The 22,494-nt window shown below is 45.3% G+C and overlaps 1 protein-coding gene across 2 annotated transcripts in view; it reads right to left on the bottom strand.

The window, feature by feature from the left end:
* The window catches only part of TEP1 (telomerase associated protein 1), a 37,230-nt gene extending 15,399 nt beyond the window's left edge, over positions 1–21,831 (bottom strand). For both annotated transcript variants that reach the window (XR_014058682.1, XM_081506956.1), the window contains exons 1-21: positions 21,599–21,831; positions 17,423–18,013; positions 15,998–16,180; positions 15,574–15,708; positions 14,357–14,518; positions 13,813–13,974; positions 13,430–13,504; positions 11,870–11,994; positions 11,532–11,689; positions 8,943–9,052; positions 8,494–8,584; positions 8,088–8,274; positions 6,135–6,303; positions 5,610–5,768; positions 5,356–5,433; positions 3,953–4,080; positions 3,563–3,622; positions 2,513–2,671; positions 1,104–1,280; positions 810–930; positions 127–251 (exon numbers count right to left, since the gene is read on the bottom strand). Coding sequence is in view for 1 of the 2 variants with exons in the window: in XM_081506956.1 (XP_081363082.1) it covers positions 127–251; positions 810–930; positions 1,104–1,280; positions 2,513–2,671; positions 3,563–3,622; positions 3,953–4,080; positions 5,356–5,433; positions 5,610–5,768; positions 6,135–6,303; positions 8,088–8,274; positions 8,494–8,584; positions 8,943–9,052; positions 11,532–11,689; positions 11,870–11,994; positions 13,430–13,504; positions 13,813–13,974; positions 14,357–14,518; positions 15,574–15,708; positions 15,998–16,180; positions 17,423–17,989 (3,131 nt within the window). In the remaining variant the exon portion in view is untranslated. The remainder of the gene's footprint in view (positions 1–126; positions 252–809; positions 931–1,103; positions 1,281–2,512; positions 2,672–3,562; positions 3,623–3,952; positions 4,081–5,355; positions 5,434–5,609; positions 5,769–6,134; positions 6,304–8,087; positions 8,275–8,493; positions 8,585–8,942; positions 9,053–11,531; positions 11,690–11,869; positions 11,995–13,429; positions 13,505–13,812; positions 13,975–14,356; positions 14,519–15,573; positions 15,709–15,997; positions 16,181–17,422; positions 18,014–21,598) is intronic.
* Positions 21,832–22,494: the final 663 nt, after the last annotated feature.

Here is a 22,494-nt window from a genome sequence, read left to right as displayed (position 1 = left end):
CTGCCTTTAGCTGCAAGGCAAGCTCTCTGATTCCTGCTTCTCCATCCTAGGCAACCCCTCTTGTACTCTGAACATTAAGGAGGGAAGACACGCCCTCTGAGCCTATCTGGCCTTCTGTGGGGGTACCTGAGGAAACTAGAATCCCGGAAGTAGAGGAGAGGCTGGGCAGAAGGCTGCAGGCGGAGGCCCCGATTCAGGAACTGCATCACCTCCATCTCTGTCACAGAGCGACCTGCAGGGTATTGCTGGGCCTGCAGGGAGAGGGCAGGGAGCAGGTGGGTTCAGTCCTGGCTACACTATCCCCTACCCTGAGACCCACCATGACCCCGGGGCCCTTCACCTCAGTCATGTTCCCCTCTCTCTCCAGACACTAGCCAGTAAAATAGAGCTAAATAGCTAACGTTTATTGAATGCCTCTCACACGTTGAACATTTTTTGAGCATTCTTGAAATTTCTGATTCTCATAATAACCCTGAAATGTAGACATCACTGTTTCTCCTTAATATAGGAAGAAATTGAGGCTAGATTAGTATAAACCATTTTCCATTAAGCCTCACAGTGACAGAAGAGAGATCAGAACCCGGCTCTGTAGGATGGCAAAGCCTATTCAGACCTACTGCCTATCTCTCACATCCTGTGACCAACCCAGAGGTATTTCCCAAAGGAATTCCCTCATCTAGGACTTGGTCACTCACAGAACCTTCTGCCTGTGTTTCACTTCAAGTCTCAAGGATCTGCCTGTGCAGAGTCCCCGGGTTCTAGACACACCGTGGCTTCTCCCGCCCCTGCCCCAACTGTGCCTGTCTTACCCAGCGGAAGTGAGGATGGTCAGGGAGGCTGTAGTTGGGGGGAACATAGCCATAGCGGGAGCCTAGGATCCCCACAAACAGCTGCGAGTTCTCCACCTCCCCGAGGCACACTTCTAGCTGTCTGCAGGAAGGTTATGGGAGCACTGTGTCAGGGAGACGGGACCCGGTTCACATCCCGTAGCATCCAAAGAGCACCCCTGGCCCGCAGCCCTCAGCCATCCTTGCAGTCCCAGCCCTGCCGCCACTCAAGCCCCTCATCTCCAACCCAGCCCCTCTTCTCAGCGGCCCCCACACCTGTTCCGACGGGTCTCCTCCTCAGTGACACCCCAGCGCAGGTCGATGGCATGAAGGCTGATGCGGTAGGGGGCCGCTCGGGCCTGCAGTGCTGGCAGCAGGGACCTCAGCAGCAGGTCCCGCTCCCCATGCATGTCCCGGAAAGTGGAGGAAATGAAAAGCCGGATGCTTCGCCATCTGCTGGTAAAACCAGAGGTCAGCCCCACAGCCCATAGACAGGGCTGTGACCACCCCTCAACCTGCTGAGCCAGGTACAACAGATGGCAGGGGGAATCCAAGCGGCCTCCAGTGAATAACAGGCTTGTAACCTCAAATGCAGAGCCTGGAAATTAAATCCCACTGGCTATTTCTCGTGTACCTCTCCTGTGTCAGCAATGATTATTATGCATCTACTATCCTGCCCATGAAATGGGCCCAAGTTGCACTGTGAGGTAAGCATTATCATTCTCTCCATTTTACTGATCAAGAAACTACAGCTTGAACTTCTCTGGTGGCCTAGTGGTTAAAAATCTGACTGCCAGTGCAGGGGCTGCTGCTGCTGCTGCTAAGTCGCTTCAGTCGTGTTCGACTCTGTGCGACCCCATAGATGGCAGCCCACCAGGCTCCCCCGTCCCTGGGATTCTGCAGGGAAGAATACTGGAGTGGGTTGCCACTTCCTTCTCCAGTGCATGAAAGGGAAAAGTCAAAGTGAAGCTGCTCAGCCGTGTCCGACTCTTAGCGACCCCCTGGACTGCAGCCTACCAGGCTCCTCCGTCTGTGGGATTTTCCAGGCAAGAGTACTGGAGTGGGGTGCCATTGCCTTCTCTGGTCCGGGATGATTCCTCATGTCATGGGGCAACTAAGCTTGTGTGCCGCAACTGCTGAGCCCATGCTCTAGAGCCCATAAGCCGCAGCTACCGAGCCCACGCATCACAATTACTAAAGCATGTGTGCCTCGAGTCCGTGCTCCACAACAAGAGAAGCCACCACAATGAGAAGCCCGCATACAGCCACTAGAGAATAGCCCCACTAGCCAGAACTAGAGAAAGCTCACACCAAGCAATGAAAAAACCCAGTGCAACCAAAAATAAATAAATGAAAGAAACTACAGCTTAAGACATCAAGCAACTAGCCCAAACTTCAGCTACTATTTGGCAAAGCTAGGATGAGAGAGCCATGGCCCGTGCCTCAAAGCCCTCTGTCTGAGCCCTGGTGCCTGCAGCCCGCCTCACCTTCTAACCCCCTTTCCCTAGTACAGTAAGGGGCATGCTCACCATTCGTGTTAGACAAACCCCTGCCTGGGAAGAGGAAATGTTCCTCAGCAAATAGAACAAGCAGCATCTCAACAGCCAGAATTTCAGTCACTTGAGTTTCTCTAGGTTTCGACTAAAGCCCCTCCCAGTTCACAAAGGCATAAAAAACAAACCAACCCAAGCTGGGAAACAGGAGCCAAGGGGCTTGGAGTATTCTCTTCCAGTGGCCGGAGAGACTGGACCCTTGTCTTCCCTGGGGGTGGTGGAATCTTGAATATTTTGTCCATTTGGCCTACATGTTCTAGAAGCCGGGAGGCCCCACGCTCTGCAATGAACCTGAAATAAAGAGTGACAAAATAAATGAGAACAAAATAGCAGAGGGAGAGGGAACCAGGAAGGTCTTCCAAGGGGGCAAGGGACAAAGATATGGCTAAATTAGGTCAACCAATTAATTGGAGTTTCTTAGGAAGATTACCATAAAGAGTAAACACAGATTTAATATAAGGAAGGAAGCAGAACCAGAGGAATGAGGGAACAGAGAAGAAACCCAGATATAGCCCCTGCTGTGTGCATGGTTATCACAGGCTTTCTGTTGGACCAGGGACAATTGGGCTGAATGAGGATGTAAAGATTAAGGTTGATCAGCTCTGAGCTTGATTAGCTCTGTACCAGCCATGAAAGCTCCCTAGGGAAGGAGGAGCATGAGGCAATTGGTGGCATCCAAAGGAAACGGCAGAGAAGAAAACAAATAAATGGGAAGCCTAATAGTGGAGAGAAAAACAAAGAACAAAGACTTCTGTAGATCAGGCATAAATAAATAAAGTTAACATGGTATTTCCTCTGAAATGGAATGGAACAGAGGCCTCAGAGAATGAATAGAAATGATGGGACCAACTCCTGAGTTGTACCCTTAAAAGCAAACAGTACAATCTCCTACGTTCCCTTTTCCCCTTTCCCACTAGATTAATACAAAATTGATGGCTGGAGCTCTAGCAGCCATCTTGAACTATGAAGTAGAAGCAGAGTATTTGAAAATGGTAGAGCAACAGATAGAAGATGCCCAGGTACCTGTAATATTATGTTGCTGCCATGCCTAGATAGCTGTAAAAGCAGAATAATCTTTTATCTTGCTTAAAAATAGAAGTGGTTAGAGCAGAAGCCACAGATAATCTCTAAAAGATGTCCTAACAAAGCCCCCAACCTGTCCAATGTCCATGCTATACTCACTTCAGTATCCCATCAGTACAGCCTGAAAGTGTCACATCATTGGGATTCAAATCAGTACATCTGGCAAAGAAAGAAGTCATTAGCAGTCAGAAACAGTGTCAAGAACACAGAGTCACTGCCCCCTAACGCCCCAGAAAGGACCACCACCTCCACCTCTGCACCTTTAATAGGGTTCTGTGCTAGACTAGAACTGCGGTGGACTGTCCCAAAGGGGTACGGAGCCAGGCTGAAGACTTCAGAGAAGGTTCTAGCATTAGAAGTGCAACAGAGGTAAGAGGCAGAAATGGGCAGGGGCCTGGCCAGTGGGAGTATCCCAAGCTTTAGTAGGGATAGACAGGAAATATGGATCACTATCTGCTGGCACTGAGCAAGGAACATGAGCGCCCTTACAGGTAACTTGCCCTTAGGAGAACACCAACAAAGAGGCACTTGGGATTCACATGTTGCCAGAAAAGCTGTTTGGCTGCATTTATCAGTTTATCATTTGTAGTTTGGCCGAAGACAATGACCCTGTCCACCTGTAAGATGAAAGGGGAGGGGCTGAGACCAGCGAGGTGCCAAAGAGCTCAGGATATCAACAGACAAGATCTCTGAGGGAAGAGGAACTAGGAGAACTCTGAGGTGGGTGTAAATGGCCTTTCTGGAGAGTACTTAGGGTGGAAAAAGTCATTTCACCCTGACTTGAAGAGCATCAAAGTAGAATTAGGGGTTGCCAAGATATGAAAGCAACCTAAGTGTCCATCAACAGATGAATGGATAAAGAAGATGTGATACACACACACACACACACACACACACACACACACACACACAATGGAATACTACTCAGCCATAAAAAAGAAGGAAAATTTGCCATTTGCAGCAACATGGGTAGACTTGGAGGGCATTGTGTTAAATGAAATAAGTCAGACAGGACAAAGACAAATACTATATGGTATCACTTATGTGTGGAATCTGAAAAATACAACAAACTAGAGAATAAAACAAAAAAGAAGCAAACTCACACATATGGAGAACAAACTAGTGGTTACCGGTGGTGGGCAATATGGGGGTAGGGGGTGGGAGATAGAAACTACTGGGTGTAAGACAGGCTCAAGGATGTACTGTACAACATGAGGACTAGAGTCAATATTTTATAATAATTGTACTTGGAACGTAACCTTTAAAAATTATATTAAATTTTTAACAAAAATAAAAAATAAAGTGGAGTTTGGTGTAGGGGCAGTATGTAGCTGGTACATTTAGGCTCACAAGAGCTGATTGTCAAACTTATAGGAATTCTGTGAGCTAGCTGTTCAATATGGCCACCATTAAATATTAAATTGTATAAGCTCACAATCAAATAAGTTACATTAAAAAAAAGGTAATAAATACTAAAACATCATCACTTCCTAATTATTTTACCACATTTCATCATTAAGTATTCTTGACCTTATTTACATCCATGTTATATATATTATAGAATTACTATAAAAAGGTGTGCTACTGAGCAACTCTGTCTAACTCTGTGGTCAATGAAGCATGTTGGTAGTTTGAAATCAGTCATGGAAGGAGTATTTACACCATGGAAATTAGCAAAAGCTATTAACCAAGACTGATTTTTCCAGATTGCTGTTTGAGGCAAGTATCTACCAGCATAAAAAAAAATATTTACCAGCATACCACTGAGTAGGGGGTTGCAGTCAGCAGGGTATTGTGCATAGGTTGCAAAGAAGCTTTGTAAAATGAGATGCATCCGTCTGGAGGAAAATGTGGAGGAAGGGAGGGTTTCTCAGGGAAGGGGCAGTACTCACAGGGACCCTTTGGGTAGCCAGAGACAGCAAGTGCTTCCCCAAAGTAGTCAGGGACTGTTCACAGTTTTCATCTGACTCCTGAAGGAAAGAAAGGCCTGAGGGTCAAGCAGTTGCACGGCAGATGGTCAGTAAACAACAAATACTGTAGTCTACTAATCTTCAGAACTGAGTAGATCCGAGCCTTTCCTGAAGTTAGATGTTTCCAGGCCTCTGTCTAGCTATGCAGTTTTGCAAGGTAGAGGTGAGTGTCTGACCTGGACTTGAGCTTGGAGTTCGGTGGCAGTTTTCAGGATGCCTTCCTCTGCCTTAATCACAGCAGGCTTCACAACGCCCCCTCCACACAGCAAAAGCTCCACCTGCTCCGTCCGTACCATCATCATTGCAATCAACAGCAGCACATAGTTCAGAGGGGGCTGATCGGACAAGCATCAGGGTGAAATAGGCTCCCCTATTTTAGAATCCACTTTGCCCACCCAAATCTGGAGACCAAATGTCTCCACTGGTTAGGGAAAAGAGGACGAAGTCCCCAATGGAGAGAGTTTCAAGAGCTTCTCTGGTGGTCCAGTGGCGGACTCCACGCTCCCAATTCAGGGGATCCGGGTTCGATCCCTGGTCAGGGAAATAGATCCCACATGCCGCAACCAAAGATCCTGCATGCCACAACTAAGGCCTGGCACAACCACATAAGTAAATAAATAAATACTCCCCCCACAAAAATAGAAGGGCTTTGCAGGTGACTCAGTGGTAAAGAATCCGCCTGCCGAGCAGGAGTGTCTTACCCCTTGTGGGTTGCTCTTGGGAAGGATTCTGTCTGCACTGGCATCTGTTAGATAGACCAGGAGGGTGCGGCCTGGCAGCGGGGGCAGGCTGTGTTTGACGGAGAGGTTCACAGCGGTCTCCAGGGCCTGTCGATACCGAGCCAGCATCTCACGGTCACATTTCCACTGTCTGCAGGCAGGAAAGAAACAGACGGAGGGCTCAGGGGCTTCTCTGTTTGCCACTTGGAGGCAGACGGGAAGATGAGAACTTGCCACTCAAGTGTTAAGTCTCCACCTGTCCACAGCCCATCTTCAGTGTCAGTAGAAAAAAACAGGGACAGAACTTCCCTCAGTCCCATTCTACAGGACTCTGCTAATCCATCCCATGGAGTAGACCCACTCTCGGACACTGCTTGCCATGCTTACCACATCAATCCATATTTACTTCATGAAGCAAGATTTAACTGCAACTTTTTTGGGGGTGTGGGGCTGTGCAGGGCAGCTTTGGATATATGACAAGGGATAAAACTGGCCCCAGGAGTCAGAGTGCCAGGGAATTCCCAACTGCTGCTTATTTTTAAATTGCAATTTGAAGAACAAACACTAACTTCTTACTCTGAAAAATGGAAATTAAAGGAAAAAGAGACATTCATCCCACCTTTCCAAGGCAATCTCTATTTCAAAGTGACTAAATAGCTTTAGTTCACAAGGGTGATTCTTTTTAGAGCTCCAGATAGTAAATATGGGGAATGATAGAAAATGTATCATATTATTTGGCATTTGTTTTTAAAAACATCTTCAAAAAAAGGAAAAGAAGAGAGAGATCAGGAAACGAAGGCTGGTAAAATCTTGATTTTTCACTAAATGGGAGTCTTATTACATTACTCTCATTACTTGTGTACATGTTTAAATATTTTCATCATTTTTTTAATCTAGAGGAGCCAGCAGTCTCTACCATTGCCTATCCAGTAGGAATAAATTACAATTAATGAAATGAAATTGAAATTATACATGTAATGTAAGGTTTTCTAGTAGCGACATTTTAAAAAGTAAAAAGAAACAGGAAAGATTAATATCACATTTAATTTAGTCTAATGTATATGTGTACATATATATGTATATATATATGTATTTTTCACTTCAACATGTTAATACAAAAATTAAAAATGAGATATTTTGCATCCTTCTTCACACCGCCCTCAAAATCCAGCACATCTCAGTTCCCACTAGTCACATTTCAAGTGCTCAAGAGCCACATGTGGCTGGTGGCTACCAAACTGATCAGCAAAGACATACTGTTAGGACTGCACCCTCAGCTTAATTCTTTAATGGCCCTGTGTTCAGCCACTGATCCACTGATTCAGGTGAGTCCTGGCCACTGAGTCCTATTAGAAGGTTAGATGAGCCCTGCATTTGTCTTGAATGAAAATGAATGAAGAAGTATCTAAAAGGACAAAATACTGGGAATTCATCAAGTTTACAGAACCGATTTTATACCTATCTTTGAGTCAGCTTGAGGATAACAATCTATGTATCAAAAGAGAAAGGAAAGTGAATGGGTCAGAAAATACACAGAAGAGAGAAACAAAAAGAAAAAGAAACAGGTAAGACAGAGAAGAAAAAGAAAGAAAAGTATGAACCAGAGCATAGGTAGAGAGGCATTATCGTGTACAAAGAGGAAGGGAAATGCTACATAGGTTGACAGAATCCACAGAAACCAATAAGGCAACCAGAGATAATAGAGTGGAGGCCAAACACTGATTTTGTTTCATGATCTCTCTACAGGACAAAGTTAAAGACAAGGTTTTCTATGCAAAAGACGATTGGAAACAGGCAAGTCTTAGCCATTGGGATGACTGACAAGCATGTTTTCACAGAACAAAAGCTGGGGTTTCCAGATGACTTTCAAGCCCTTTTTAGGGTGCCTCTCATGCCCACCCTTTGCTCCCAGATAGCACATAGTCACACACACACCTGGCCTTGTGTATTTTCAGCTTCTTCCGCTTGAGCTGCTCATATATCACAGGGATCATCATTGCTGTCCGAAGTTCCCGACGGCTTAGCTGGCGAAACTGCCAGGAATAGGCATGCTTCTTGCCATATTTTGTGTTTTTAATTATTATCCGCTTTATCAGTTGTGTGTTGGAAGGAAATGGCAACTCTGGGTGGCAACAGGTAAGTATCTGAGTTAGGCAGCTTCTATTCCCTCCTCTTATCTTCCCATCAATGCTGTCTTGAGTCCTGACCCTTGGGGCTGGCCAGTGTCTGCCCACCCCATACACTGAGGGTGGAGAGTAAGAGGCTGAAAATACCAGCACTGCCATCTCATCTGTTCTCAGACATGAGAGATAAACAGGAGTTGGAAGAAGAAAGATATTACCTTTCTCTTCAAGTTGAGCCTCAAGGTGATTGATGGAATCGTGAGCATTAAGGAATCTGAATGGAAACTGCCGACTGTGGATCACGGTCTTCTGCAAAGCAAGAGAGGGGTCATGAGCAGAGGATCAGAAGGGATAGGGAGTATCAGAGGCTTCAGGGGCCAGGAAGATGAGATAACCCCTCTATTAGATCTGTGGGAAGGTGGGAAAGGACAAAATAGATATTAGACAAAGGTAGAAAAGAATAGATGTCCTGAGAGACTATGAGGAAAGGAAAAAGGAGAGGAAGTAACAGAAGATTCCCTGTTTCTTTTATATCAGACTCCCTCCAAAGTGAGTTAAATCACAGAAATGATCTCAGAAAATAAAAAGGAAAGTTCTCAAACAGCATAGTGGCTATGATCTTCCCCAGCCTCTCGGAGAAACCTGACTCCCCGCCCCTCACACGTACAGCATGCTGGAGTCTCTGGATCACAAGCTCGTGGTGACGGGCGCTGATTCCAACCCTCAGCAGGCTGCACAGGTTCCGAAGCATGGCCATGAAGGGAAGTTTCCCACTGTCTGCCGAAGGTGAAACATAGGGTGACAAAAGCAAACAAAGGATGAATAAGGGAGGTCAGAGATCAGAGCAAGATGATCAGAGGCCAGGTAGAATATTCATGTTAGAGGAAATGAGGTACTAATACGTGGTCTATTGTCCAGAAAATGTTTTAAAGGCCTGGAAAGATAAAAATTGGGTTGCCTGATCTTGGAGCAAAATCTGTACATTTATGGAATTAGCTATTTCAACAAATAACTTAGGTCATCACTTTGTTGGCTCCAGTCCTGAGACTGGGCTCAACTGAAAAAATACATTCTCTACAGTAATGATTTCCAAACTTTTTAGATGGCTAAAAGAGAAATTTCCAAGTGTAATCTTATAAATTATATACATGGAGTACTATCAACCATGTAACATGGACTAAGTGACTACAGGGGTTCAATCTGTATAGTAAATATTAGAAACACTCTAGACATAAACAGGAGGTGTGATATTTTTCCTGAGTAACCCCCCCCAAAACACACTCAGACCACATTACAGCCCTGGCCTATGAGGCCCCAACCCACATCCCAGTCACTAGCCCTACCATCAACAGCTTTCATTAGGAAAGTGGTGGTACCTTTTTTAAGGTTATATAAGTCTCATTTGAATTATAGCTAGAAAGCTTTCAGCCTTCTGGAAGTCCTGGGGTTCTCCAGTCATAAGTCTTCTTCTGAGTTAGACTGTGTGAAACAATTAAGTTGTATACACAGTGTAAATGATATGTGACAAGTCATGAACTATTGCATCCTTTGTCAACTCATAAGTTTTGCTCAAATGTTGCTATATATGGAAGACATACTAGATCAATTTGATAAGAAATCAAATTCAATATCATAGTCTTTGATACACTAGAAAATAAAATGAATACTCATTCTATAGATGAAGTAGTTCACTGGTTTCATTCTAAAAAATTCATTAATGAGTTACTAATGAGCTTCTGAGGGCCAAAGAGGGATCTGTATATCTAATTATATTTTATCTTATATTGTATACTTTATTTTTTACATTTATCTTCATATCTATATTTATATAATTAAAAGTTATGTAGTTCCTAAAGTACACAATTTATTAGTACCCGTATAAAATTTTTAAAAATACATGTACATATATTCTGGTGTATCCCCAAAATTATTTCTGAAATATATGATCCAGTGGGCTGGGGACCACTGGATTAAATTATGGGCATTTGTCTCAACCAAGATAAATGGCACAGTTTTAATTTTCAGGGGCAGAGGGAGGAAGTGGAGATGATGCATACTAGAATCACCAACACATGCTAGCTGCCATCCAGGTCTCTTTATCAAGCGTGTGTGTGTGTGTGTGTGTGTGTGTGTCTTTTTGTGTTTTAATTCTCATGTGATTCTGATTCTGTGTGTGTGTGTGTGTGTGTGTGTCTTTTTGTGTTTTAATTCTCATGTGATTCTGATATATACACCATCAGTGACAATCACAAAGTGAGAGGAATGATAAGCGGCTGGGCTACTTGGTTTGCCCTGAGTACAATCTATAAATGACAGCTCACAGAGAAAGAAAAGCCAGCTTGGGTTTCTGAAGCTCCAAAATATGCAGTCCATAAAACTCAAACAGCCAGGACTTCCTGGTGGTCCTTTCTGCTGGCCCAGTGGATAAGAGTCCAACTTACAATGCAGGGGACTCGGGTTCAATCCCTGGTCAGGGAACTAAGATCTCACATGCTGTGGACCTACTGAGCCTGCATACAACTCGAGAGTTGGTGCAACACAACGAAAGATTCTACGGGTGCAAGGAAGATCCCACGTACCATAACTAATACCTGACACAGCCAAATAAAAAACAAATAAAAAGAAAACAAACAAACACAAGAAACCCTCAAGCAGTCAAAAAGTCTACAGTCAGATATTTTTCAACAGAAAGAAGCTGATTTTAAACTTTCAAAGATGAAGGAGGGAGTAAAAGAAAACATGGAATAGAAAGGGCCTTCTATAGTTAAAAATAAACTAGCAAAAAAACAGATTGAGGGTCACTTGGTCCTCCCCACCTGAATTCTTTTTATGCATGTGGACATATTACCTACAACATCCATGTCCTAAAAATGGGCTTTGGTGGAGATTTCAGTGTGCCACATCCCAGTCCTACTTTGTATGGATGAGTGACACAGGTATTGACACAAGTGATATCAGAGAGAAGGTAATGCTTTTGTCATGTATTGATAAAGGCTTGTATTATACCACCTAATATATCACCTAATCACGTCTGAAATTATGACCTACCTATGATGTCAGTGCTATTCAAAGCAGAGGCCACTGGCCACTTTGGTGTGGTCAATGGCAGACCTGTTAAATCCAATCATTTCCAGTGATGGAAATACCAAGTGAAAATAACTGCACCATGCCATGGAAACTTCTATTTCAGGGGCCAAAATGTAGAGGCATGAGTGAGAAAGACAGGAAGGGGGTGTGATAGTCAAGGTTACTCTACCAATGAGTTCCTCCCAGACGGTGGCCTTGTTTCCCCGTAAGCTCAGCTCCCGCTCCCAGGTCTCTGGTCGAGCGAGCTTCATCCGCTTCCCAGCTCTGCTAGAATCCCAGGGCCCTGGGAGGTGGCTTCGAGAAAAGGCCTGTAGGTTGGAGGGGTATCTGGAACAGACAAGGAAAAACATCATTTCAAAGGCATTTGAAAATAACTCGGAAAGGAACAGTGAATCAGTCAAAGCCAGTAAGTCCCAGTTAAGGCCAGGTCTGCTCAAACTATAAGGACTGAGGCTATGGGTGTTGAAAAGTCAGGGGGTTATCCAGATGGAGTGTGTATCTTCTCACCTGCAGCCCAGCAGGGCCTGGACAAGCTGTGCAGGCTCATGGATGTGCAGTCTCTGTACCAACTTCTTCAGGGTGAACCTTTGCTCACTCTTTTTCTTTGACACTGAACTGTAGGTTGTCTCAAACTGTGGAAATATTCCCAAGACACAGGGGTCATTCAATCTATGACCATGGTCATTTTCTTCAGAAAACAAAAAACAAGACCATCCTATACCTAGATTTGGCAAAGAATGGGACTAAAGAGTAAAACTCTTCAGCGGCAGGAGCTTCTGAGTAGGTGTGTGGGGTCACTGTGTTTCATCTACACAAGGTTGGACTATCAACAGTTAACAATGGATGAATGGCTTGTGAAAAGCAAGATGAGGATTGAAAAAAAAGAGAACAGCCGGTTCTTAGAGGGAGAGAGAGGGAAAGCAGCTCTTATTTAAATCATTGATGGGCTTCCCTGGTGGTCCAGTGGTTAACATTCCGTGCTTCCACTGAAGGAGGCACGGGTTCAATCCCTGGTTGGGGAACAATGTCTGAGACTCAGAGCATGCAACTGGAGCACAGTGTAAGCTGTGAGAAGTAAAAAAATGAAAGAAGCTGGCTTTCAGAATCTTCCATGGTAGAAGAGCTAAGTTTGGGATATATTAATAGGATGAAAAGACCAGTGGACCAACTGAGGATGTGTTTTCTTGTAATACTAATATATTTTCCTAATAATCTTATTTTAATGATGATGATACCATCGTTCAGATCCAGATATTTTTAGAAATTCTTTAAATACAGTAACTGATTTCGTTAGTCCTCACAAAAAACCCAATGAAGTAGGTCCTGCTATTATCCAATTCATTTTATATGTGAGGAAAATGAGACAAGAGAAGGTAAGTCATTTGACCAAGGTTGCACAGCCAGCAAGTAAGGAGTGGGGGTGGGGTGGGATTCAAAACTAGGTGGTCTGGATACAGATTCTATGCTCTTAACCACTAAGTGAGTGTGTGTGCGCTTGCTAAGTCACTTCAGTCGTGGCCGACCCTTTGCAACCCTATGGCGACTGTAGCCCACCAGGCTCCTCTGTCCATGGGATTCTCCAGGCAAAAGTACTGAAGTGAGTTGCCATGCCCTCCTCCAGGGGACCTTCCCAACCCCAGGATTGAACCTGCATCTCTTATGTCTCCTGCGTTGGCAGGTAGTTTTTTACTACTAGCGCCACCTGGGAAGCCCTAACCACTAAGACTAGTGTCTAATTTGTTATTAAAGTAAAAAAAGAAAATAAAAATTTTTTATTTGGCTAATTCCTATGGAAGGTGGAGATTTCATAATGTTTTTAACTCACTTATCCAGCTGGGCATGACATCTGTCGGTAAAGAATGACACCAAGGAGAGCAAAAAGGCACCAAGGAGCCTTTCCCAGTGTTCTCAAAGCCCCACAATCACAGCTGAGAATTCCAAGGACACTGGCATGTGCCTACTACACCCACTACTAGTATTTCTAGACCAAATGGAATTCCATTTCTAAATATTAGTTGAGGAAAGATTGTACATGTACATTTTAGAACCCCAGAAAAAGGCACTCACCATGCTCTGTTCAACTCGAAGAGGCCAAATGAACCTTGGCAAATAGGTCTGTGTCTCAGAAAATGTATGTTCCTTCTGTAAGGACAGGAGAAACTGTTTCAAAAAGGGAAGGGATGGTTGTCCCTGGAGAGACCCATTCCAATAGCCCATCTCGATCATAACGGAAGCGGCTGGGAAAGAGGCAGGCCCTGCTCTCTGCTGCCTGAGCTCTACTCGGCTCCTCTGCATTTCTCTGACTGCCTCTGTTCCTGGTGGTAGAAACATGTCAGCTCTTTAAAGGAGGCGGGGAGGAATCAGTGTGTTCCCTCACCTCCCCCCCCCGCCAACTTTCTGGGGAAAGGGAGGCCAGGCTGTGAATGACCAGGGTTGAGGCAGGGACTGACTGGAGGGCGGGGTGGTCGTCGGGGGCGCCGCTTGGCCCGGTGCTTCCGAGGGTTGTACTTAGCCAGCTGGTACTCATCAAACTGGGAAAATTTGTCCCTCATCGCAGCTCGCAGGCAGGCAGGCAGGGGTGCGAGACAGTCCTCCTGTTCTCTACACAGGAGCTGTCAGAGAGATGAAAAACCATCAGGGGTGAGACCACTTCTTGGGGTTCAGTGACAGCACAGGATACAAAGTCCCCAGCCCCAGCTCAACAACAACAATTTCTATGGTCCTGGACCTATCGGCAGACTTCTCAGAGTCTCCTTCTCTTCACTGTAAACACGAAGTCCAGAGTAACACCAATTTTTCTCAAATTCTGTCCAGCCCGTCTCAATCATGCCCTCCCTGTTGGGCAACCCAGCCTGGTACTGCAAGAAACTCTCTTGTCTGGGCACCGGGCTTGAGAAGGCAGGTCAAAGTATCTGAGAGTTTTCTCCAGGGATGCAGTGAGCAAAGGAAAGGGAACCAAGTGAGAATCCAAGCTCAGGAAACTGAATGCCATACCTGGTAGAATCTGGCTACCTGGATCCAATCGGAAGGCAACTGGACGATGGCACAGAAGTACCGTCGCAGGTAGGGGCGGCAGAGTGGCAGGAAGGCAGCAATGGCCAAGACTTTGTTGGCCACATCCCGGACATTCAGCTGCTGCCTGGTGTACAGAGATGCCTAGGGAAGACGATAGGTAGCGCTAGCCTCTCAACCACCTCTGCATAGCATCGTGCCATAAACTAACTTTGTTATCTAACCTGCCTGCATAAAACCTTTCCTGAGCCCTCCATATTCTCTATAAAGTCCAAGCTTCTTGGCTTGGCATTCTACATGCTCCATAATCTAGCCTTTATTCACCAGTCTTCTCCTAAGTCTACATACCCCCACTTAAGGGCCTTTAACCCTTTCCCTCTTTGGAGGGCTTCTCTGATGGTCGAGACGGTAAAGAAACTGCCTGCAATGCAGGAGACCCAGGTTCAATCCTTGAGTCGAGAAGATCCCCTGGAGAAGAGAATGACAACCCACTCCAGTATTCTTGCCTGGAGAATTCCATGGACAGAGGAGCCTGACGGGCTACAGTCCATGGGGTTGCAAAGATTGGACATGACTGAGTGACTAATACTTTAACTTTCACTTCCCCTCTTTGGAAGACCTCTCACTTTTCAAACTGCTGATTTATCCTGCCATCTTCCAAAGTCTAATAGGAAATATTTTCCCTCTCTTCTCTGCTTCTGAGACATTTGCTATCTACTACTCCATTTGCATTTACATAATATCTGGGATTGCTTTTGCTTCCCTAACAATACCACACATGCCCTAAGAGCCAGATCCAAATTTCATTGTACCTTTTGGTGTAGCCCTCAAGGCATTGTGTATTTAGCCTGTGTACTAACTAAATAAACAAGCCCTAGTATACTCTTTTTCAATCCTCTCTTCCCCTCCTCCTCAGAGAACCCTAGGGACTGGGCCTTAGGCTCACCCTGAGATCCTATTGGCCTGTGTACTTACTAAATAAACAAGCCCTAGTATACTCTTTCTCAATCCTCTCTTCCCCTCCTCCTCGGAGAACCCTAGGGACTGGGCCTCAGGCTCACTCTGAGATCCTACTGTCTTCCTAAGTAAAGCTCCTCCCGCCCCTAATACAAAGCTGCCCACCATCGCCCTCATACACCATAACCAAATTCCCTTCCTCCTAGCTTCCCACTCCCATCCCTTCCTTCACGTCACAATACCTTGAGGATAAATTCAGGCTCAAAGCGGGCAACTTCGCTACAGACTTTGAGGAGGAAAGCCTGGGTAGAGTACACTGCATCACTTGTGTTTACATTTGTCACCAGCGAAGAACACAGAAAGCTCATGAGAACCATCTGGGAATCGAGAAAGAGAGAGAAGAAAGGGAGGAAAGGGGTCAGAAGAACCAACTTCAGCATCCACTCAGGCCGACTTACAAAGTCAAAGACAGAGAGAAAGAACCCAGATCCGGGAAGATGTTTGTCTGGCTAAGAGGTCTGAAAAGAGGATTAGCAAGGGAAACAGCAGAGCCCCTGCCCCTTCTTCCAGTGGAGGGGATCTGGATCAGCCTTTGGGGACCGTTCTCACCTTCCTCATGCCTTCCCCTCCACCACCACCAACCTCTCCGAGCTCCAGAACTTTTACCTTCACTTCCTGAAGGACCTGTTCAGTAGGCGCAGGATGAGATTCAGAGTCCCCAGGGGAGAGCCTTAGGGCCAGCTCCTCCTCCTCCTCCTCCTCTCCCAAGCTGAGGCTATAAAGAGGCATTTGAGCCTCTGCCGATTCTTTCTCTGCTGGCTTTTTCTCTCCTGAAGATGACCATCGACCCTGGGGATAGTGGTAGTTATTAATCCCAGCACACACCCACAACCCCTCAAACAGATAGCTGAAAGCAACATCCAGGGCTAGGAAGAAGTCCACATCTACCTTCTAGCACCTAAACTCCCCTCCCTTCACACCCCAGCATGGATCTGTCCTGTCTGATGGAGTGAGACACACTGGCACACACACACACCCTTTCCCAAATCAACATTCTGAGTGTTTGCTCAGATGCTTCATGATCTGCTTTCATCTTCTTATTGATGTCATAGCCTAGAAGCCTGGGGCCCCTCACAACATATCTTCTAATTGCTCTTAAGGTATTATGGAGTTAAAAGAAAAAAAGACCAAGTCCCAGATTAATCCCCCAGCAACTGTGATCTTACTCTCTGAGCCTCAGCTTCCTCATCCTCTGCCACCTACCTGATGGGGCTGTTAGAAGATTTTAATGTGCATTCAATATATATTAATATTTTAATATACAAATATTCTATATATTTTAATATTTTAATGTACAAATATTCAATGTATATTTTAATATGATTTTAATATACATTCATATACAAGAATGTATATTTTAATGTATATATGACTCTTTGCAAATTGCGAAGCCCTAAATAAATGTAAGGTGGCAGTGGCTGTAATCCTGACAATGACCCTATGAGGTGGACTTTCACTGACTTCATCTTAAAGATATTAAAGCTTCAAAGGGTTAAGAGTCTTGCCCAAGGTTGAGTGGCTTGTAATAATAGGCAGAGAGCAGGGAAGGCTCAGATTCACCTTTCCCTCAGTCCAAATCTCAAGTCTCCACAGAAGGAATGTGTGTCTGTCTATCGATCCTGACCTGTATACGAAAGGTGCTTATATAGATGTGTAAGTGGACGTGTGTTTGCACACGCACACACAGTGAAGTGGTCCAGGGTGTTACAGTTGTGTCTCATGCCTTATAAGATCTCAAAAGCACCTGACTGACTCTGCTACTGCAATATAATGCCAGCTCTCCTCCCAAGCAGAGGCTTTCTAAGAACAAAATCTACCTTTGCTCTATTGTTCAGAATCTCTGAACTATATACACAGTAAGAGTAATGATGCTGATAAAGACAGCCTTTGGGTAAAAGGCACCTCAGGAAGAGACTCTGAGGAGAGAGGGTACACAGACACAGAACAGAGGGACCCTGTGGCACTGAAAGCTAGTGACTAGAGCATCTAACACATATGGCTGCAGTGAAGACAACTGCCTGGAGCCATTACCAGAACTGCTTCCTGAACTCTCTCTGGGGCAGAGATGATTTTCGAGACCCTGGGGCAGGTCAGAAGGCCTAGTCCCTCAGAGAGGCACTGAGCCCTCGAGGCTGGAGGCTCAGAGAGCAGGTGGTTGCTGCTGTTCAGGCTGCACAGATCAGCTTGCGCCAAGTGAGATATCTGGAGATTCTGGAGCAAGGGGCTGACAGGCACAGTGCTCTTTAAAATGGTGAGTGTGGCCAGACCCCGGTTCTCCAAGGAGAGGATGTCTGAGCGGGCAGACACATGCCCAGGTGGTTTCTCCAAGGTCTTCAGGTCAGGAAGTGTGCCCAGGCACCGGTTCTCCAAGGAGAGGCTGTCTGAGCGGGCAGACACATGCCCAGGTGGTTTCTCCAAGGTCTTTAGGTCAGGAAGGGTGGCCAGGCACCGGTTCTCCAAGGAGAGGATGTCTGAGTGAGCAGACACATGCCCAAGTGGTTTCTCCAAGGTCTTCAGGTCAGGAAGGGTGGCCAGGCACCGGTTCTTCAAGGAAAGGATGTCCATGTGGGTAGACACACATCCATGGAATTTCTCCATGACTGGGGCCCAACCTGTATACACCTAGAAGGAGAGAAAGACAGGTGATGAGTAGCTGGCTGTAGTAGGAATGCATGTGTACTGGGACTAAATCTTTCCCATAGTCGTCCTGGTAATGCCAGTGACCTGAAGGCAGAAAACAATCAACATTTGTTTTTCTAGGACTGGGTTCATTCCAAGGATGTATTCAGGGAGCATTCAATCCAGAGTATACAGGGAGTATTCTAAGGAGGAGGAGTAGGGAAAAGATAAGGCAGAAGTTTAAGAGTAAGGAAGTCTTAAAAAAAAAAAAAAAAGCAAGGGCTTGAGAGGAAAGGAACATGTCTTCACATGAAGAGGTAAGGAAAACTCTAGAGCTATCAGTATAATCCCAACTTAACACAAGAGCCATACTGGTTATCTGGACTGGATTCTTGGTGAAAGAAAAACAAACATCTTGATCAGGTATCAATACTCACCACTTCTATTGCTTTTTTTCTCCAAAACTCCAGATGTGTTTTTAATGAGCAACCATGTTTAAAAAACAGACTATACGATGATCTTTTACTTTAATCTAGTTTCACTTTTTCTATTTCATATTCAGTGCTCCCATTGCATTTAGTTTATGTTTTCCAATTTCTCTGTCTCTGCATTTTTTAAATTTTTTCTAATGTTCTTTCTCAAGCTATTATCAAGCATAGTAGAAAAGCCTTTGTATACATATATATATATATACTATATAACATATATTTTAGAAAACTTATGAATTTTTGCCTAGCTAAAAAACTTATGACATTTTGATTCTTGTTTGACTCAGTATGAATAGAATGCTAGGATTCTAATTTTTTTTCAAAAAATAGATACAAACAAGCAAAGGTTTACTGTATAGCACAGGGAACTATAGTTAATATCTTGTAATAACCTATAATGGAAAATAATACGAAAAATAATATATGTATATACATATAACTGAATCACCATGCTGAGTACCTGAAATATTGTAAGTCAACTACTCACAACTAAATAGGATTCTGTCCCCACTAGTTCTCCAAGGTTGTCCTCTTAGGTAACTAATGAAATTCTGGTTACTACAAGAATAGACATATCTTGGCCCTTATTTACTTTATCTCTCAAGTAGACTATGACACTGTGATCACTCTCTCACTGAAACTCTCCCTTTGGCTTCCATGGTGCCATCCTGGTTTTCCTCTTAAAACTCTGACCACACCCCTTGGGGGTTCTTCCTCTGCCACTCCTTGAATATTGATACTCCTTAGAGTTCTTTTCTAAGGAGAAGGCAATGGCAACCCACTCCAGTATTCTTGCCTGGAGAATCCCAGGGACAGGGGAGCCTGGTGGGCTGCCATCTATGGGGTAGTAGAGAGTCGGACACGACTGATGCAATTTAGCAGCAGCAGCAGCAGCAGAGTTCTTTTCTAACCCTACTATATACTACTTTCTCAGGATGGTCTCACCTACTCTATTGCTCCAAACAACACTGCTACGTTGGCAACTCACATATTTATTCCATGACCCAGGTCTCATCTGAGCTTCATACTCATTTATCCATTACCTTGTTAGACATCACCACCTGGATGACCCAAAAGTACCCATAACTCCATAGATCCCAAAGGCATCATTTTTCTACCTCTTCCCCAAATCCACTTCCCCTCATTGCTCCCTCTGCTTACAGGGGTTTGAATAAAATAGGCTTGAGTTTGAATCCCAATGAGACCTTGGACTGGTTCTTAAACTCTGTGCCACAGTTTTCCTCATCGACAAAACTGAAATAAATGCCTACCTCATATAATTGTACAGGAATAAGTTGAAAAAAATATATGAAACACTTACAGTAGTGCCTGGAGCTTAAATGCAAGTTGTTATTTATTATTATTATCATTCAATAAACTACCAAATCCTATTGATTCTATTCCTTCAATATCTCCCAAATCTAATTCTCTCTGTTCCGCCTGTCACCATCTTTGCTGAAAAGCTACAATCCACATGGCACACAGTACGTTCAGTTCAGTTCAGTCGCTCAGTCGTGTCCGACTCTTTGCGACCCCATGAATTGCAGCACGCCAGGCCTCTCTGTCCATCATCAACTCCCGGAGTCTACCCAAACCCATGTTCATCGAGTCGGTGATTCCATCCAACCATCTCATCCTCTGTCGTCCCCTTCTCCTCCCGCCCCCAATCCTACCCAGCATTAGGGTCTTTTCCAATGAGTCAACCCTTCCCATGAGGTGGCCAAAGTATTGGAGTTTCAGCTTCAACATCAGACCTTCCAATGAACACCCAGGATTGATCTCTTTTAGGATGGATTGATTGGATCTCCTTGCAGTCCAAGGGACTCTCAAGAGTCTTCTCCAACACCACAGCTCAAAAGCATCAATTCTGCGGCGCTCAGCTTTCTTCACTGTCCAACTCTCACATCCATACATGACCACTGGAAAAACCATAGCCTTGACTAGACAGACTTTTGTTGGCAAAGTAATGTCCCTGCTTTTAAATATGCTTCTAGGTTGGCCATAACCTTCCTTCCAAGGAGTAAGCGTCTCTTAATTTCATGGCTGCAGTCACCATCAGCAGTGATTCTGGAGCCCAAAAAAATAAAGTCTGACACTGTTTCCACTGTTTCCCCATCTATTTCCCATGGAGTGATGGAACCAGATGCCATGATCTTAGTTTTCTGAACGTTGAGCTTTAAGCGAACTTTTTCACTCTCCTCCTTCACCTTCATCAAGAGGCTCTTTAGTTCTTCTTCACTCTCTGCCATAAGGGTGGTGTCATCCGCATATCTGAGGTTATTGATATTTCTCCCGGCAATCTTGATTCCAGCTTGTGTTTCTTCCAGCCCAGTGTTTCTCATGATGTACTCTGCATATAAGTTAAATAAGCAGGGTGACAATATACAGCCTTGATGTACTCCTTTTCCAGTTTGGAACCAGTCTGTTGTTCCATGTCCAGTTCCAACTGTTGCTTCCTGACCTGCATACAGATTTCTCAAGAGGCAGGTCAGGTGGTCTGGTATTCCCGTTTCTTTCAGAATTTTCCACAGTTTATTGTGATCCACACAGTCAAAGGCTTTGGCATAAACAACAATAAAGAGAATCATACTTTAGATGCTGCATGCTAGGTTGTTTCAGTCCTTTCAGATTCTTTGCGACCCTATGGACTGTAGCTCACCAGGCTCCTCTGTCCATGGGATTCTCCAAGCAAGAATACTGGAGTGCGTTGACATGCCCTCCTCCAAGGGATCTTCCCAACCCAGGGATCGAACTGGCATTTCTTATGTCCCCTGCGTTGGCAAGCGGGTTCTTTACCACTACTGCCACCTGGGAAGCAGGTTAATAGCCATCACACTTTTAAGTTGACTGTGTGACACTCTACCCTGCTTAAGCACAGCCCAGGTTCCCTTCCAAGGAGCATACAGAACAAGGAAGAGGACCCATTCTCATTTGGCCTCTTCCTCCCTCCTCCAGTGGCCTTTCCATCCCCAGGCCCTCCCGTTCCTTCAGCCTCTCGCTCCCTCTTGCACACTCCACCTCCGCTCCCAGAGCTGTCCGAGTAGCCCGGCCAAAGCACCCCAGTCGGCGCCCACCCTGCCGCGTCCGGGGAGGTCACTACCTGGCCGCGCTAGTCCCTTCCCGCTGACCCCGGCGGCCGAGCCCACGCCGAGATCCAGGCCGGGGCCGGTGCTGCCGGCGCTCGATCCTCCCGGGAGACACCCGGGCCTGGAGCAGCTAGCTGCCACGCGGGACGTTCGGTTCCGGGTAGCGGGAATAGGATCCGGATCTCGGCTCCCGGCTCCACTGGCAGGAAGAGTGGAAATCGGAGGCGGAGCCGGGCGGGGAGAGGGGCGGAGACTGTGCAGAACTAGGCGCGGCCCGCGGGGCGCAGAGACGAGCGGCTGACTACGAGGATGGAGCGATCCCTTTGCAGCTTTTTCTGGGGCCTGCGGTTAGTGCCCCTCTCAAGCCGCACCTTCTTTTCCCCTTCCTCTCCCTCTCTTCTCCTGTCCCTCAGGTTTCCCCTGCTACCAAATTCTCTTCTTCTGCGAAATTTCCTCTTTTGTTATGTCTTCCAACACCATTTCTTGGAAAAGATTTTGGTATGTTCGCTGCCGATCTGGACACATTTTGTTCTGGTATCAAATATAGTGGGACTGTTAATTCAGGCGCAGTTACTTGGTAAAAATAGAAGTGAAAGGAAAGGGAAGGTCTAAAGCAATGGCCTGTAACTGGATGTCAATATCAAATGATTAAAGCTGAGTGAACTAAGAGCGTGCCTATGTCCATCTGGGAGAGGTCCCTGGATTACAAAGAATTTTTTGGAGCCATTCTGAATAGTTAATGCAGAACTGTTTCCCAAAAGGTGGGGCCAGGCTCAGGAAAGAGACAAGTGACCTTTACGATGGTAATGCTAGTGCTGTTTCATAAAGAGCAGGGCCAAACAGATTCCAGCAAGAGAAACATGCTTACCTCATGTAAAACAGATTATGATTATCTGTCTCCAATAAACTA

Source organism: Giraffa tippelskirchi, chromosome 7, assembly GCF_054371585.1.
Source record: "Giraffa tippelskirchi isolate mGirTip1 chromosome 7, T2T-mGirTip1v1.2.pri, whole genome shotgun sequence".
Lineage (NCBI taxonomy): Eukaryota > Metazoa > Chordata > Mammalia > Artiodactyla > Giraffidae > Giraffa > Giraffa tippelskirchi.
This window is presented reverse-complemented; position numbering and strand designations above follow the sequence as displayed.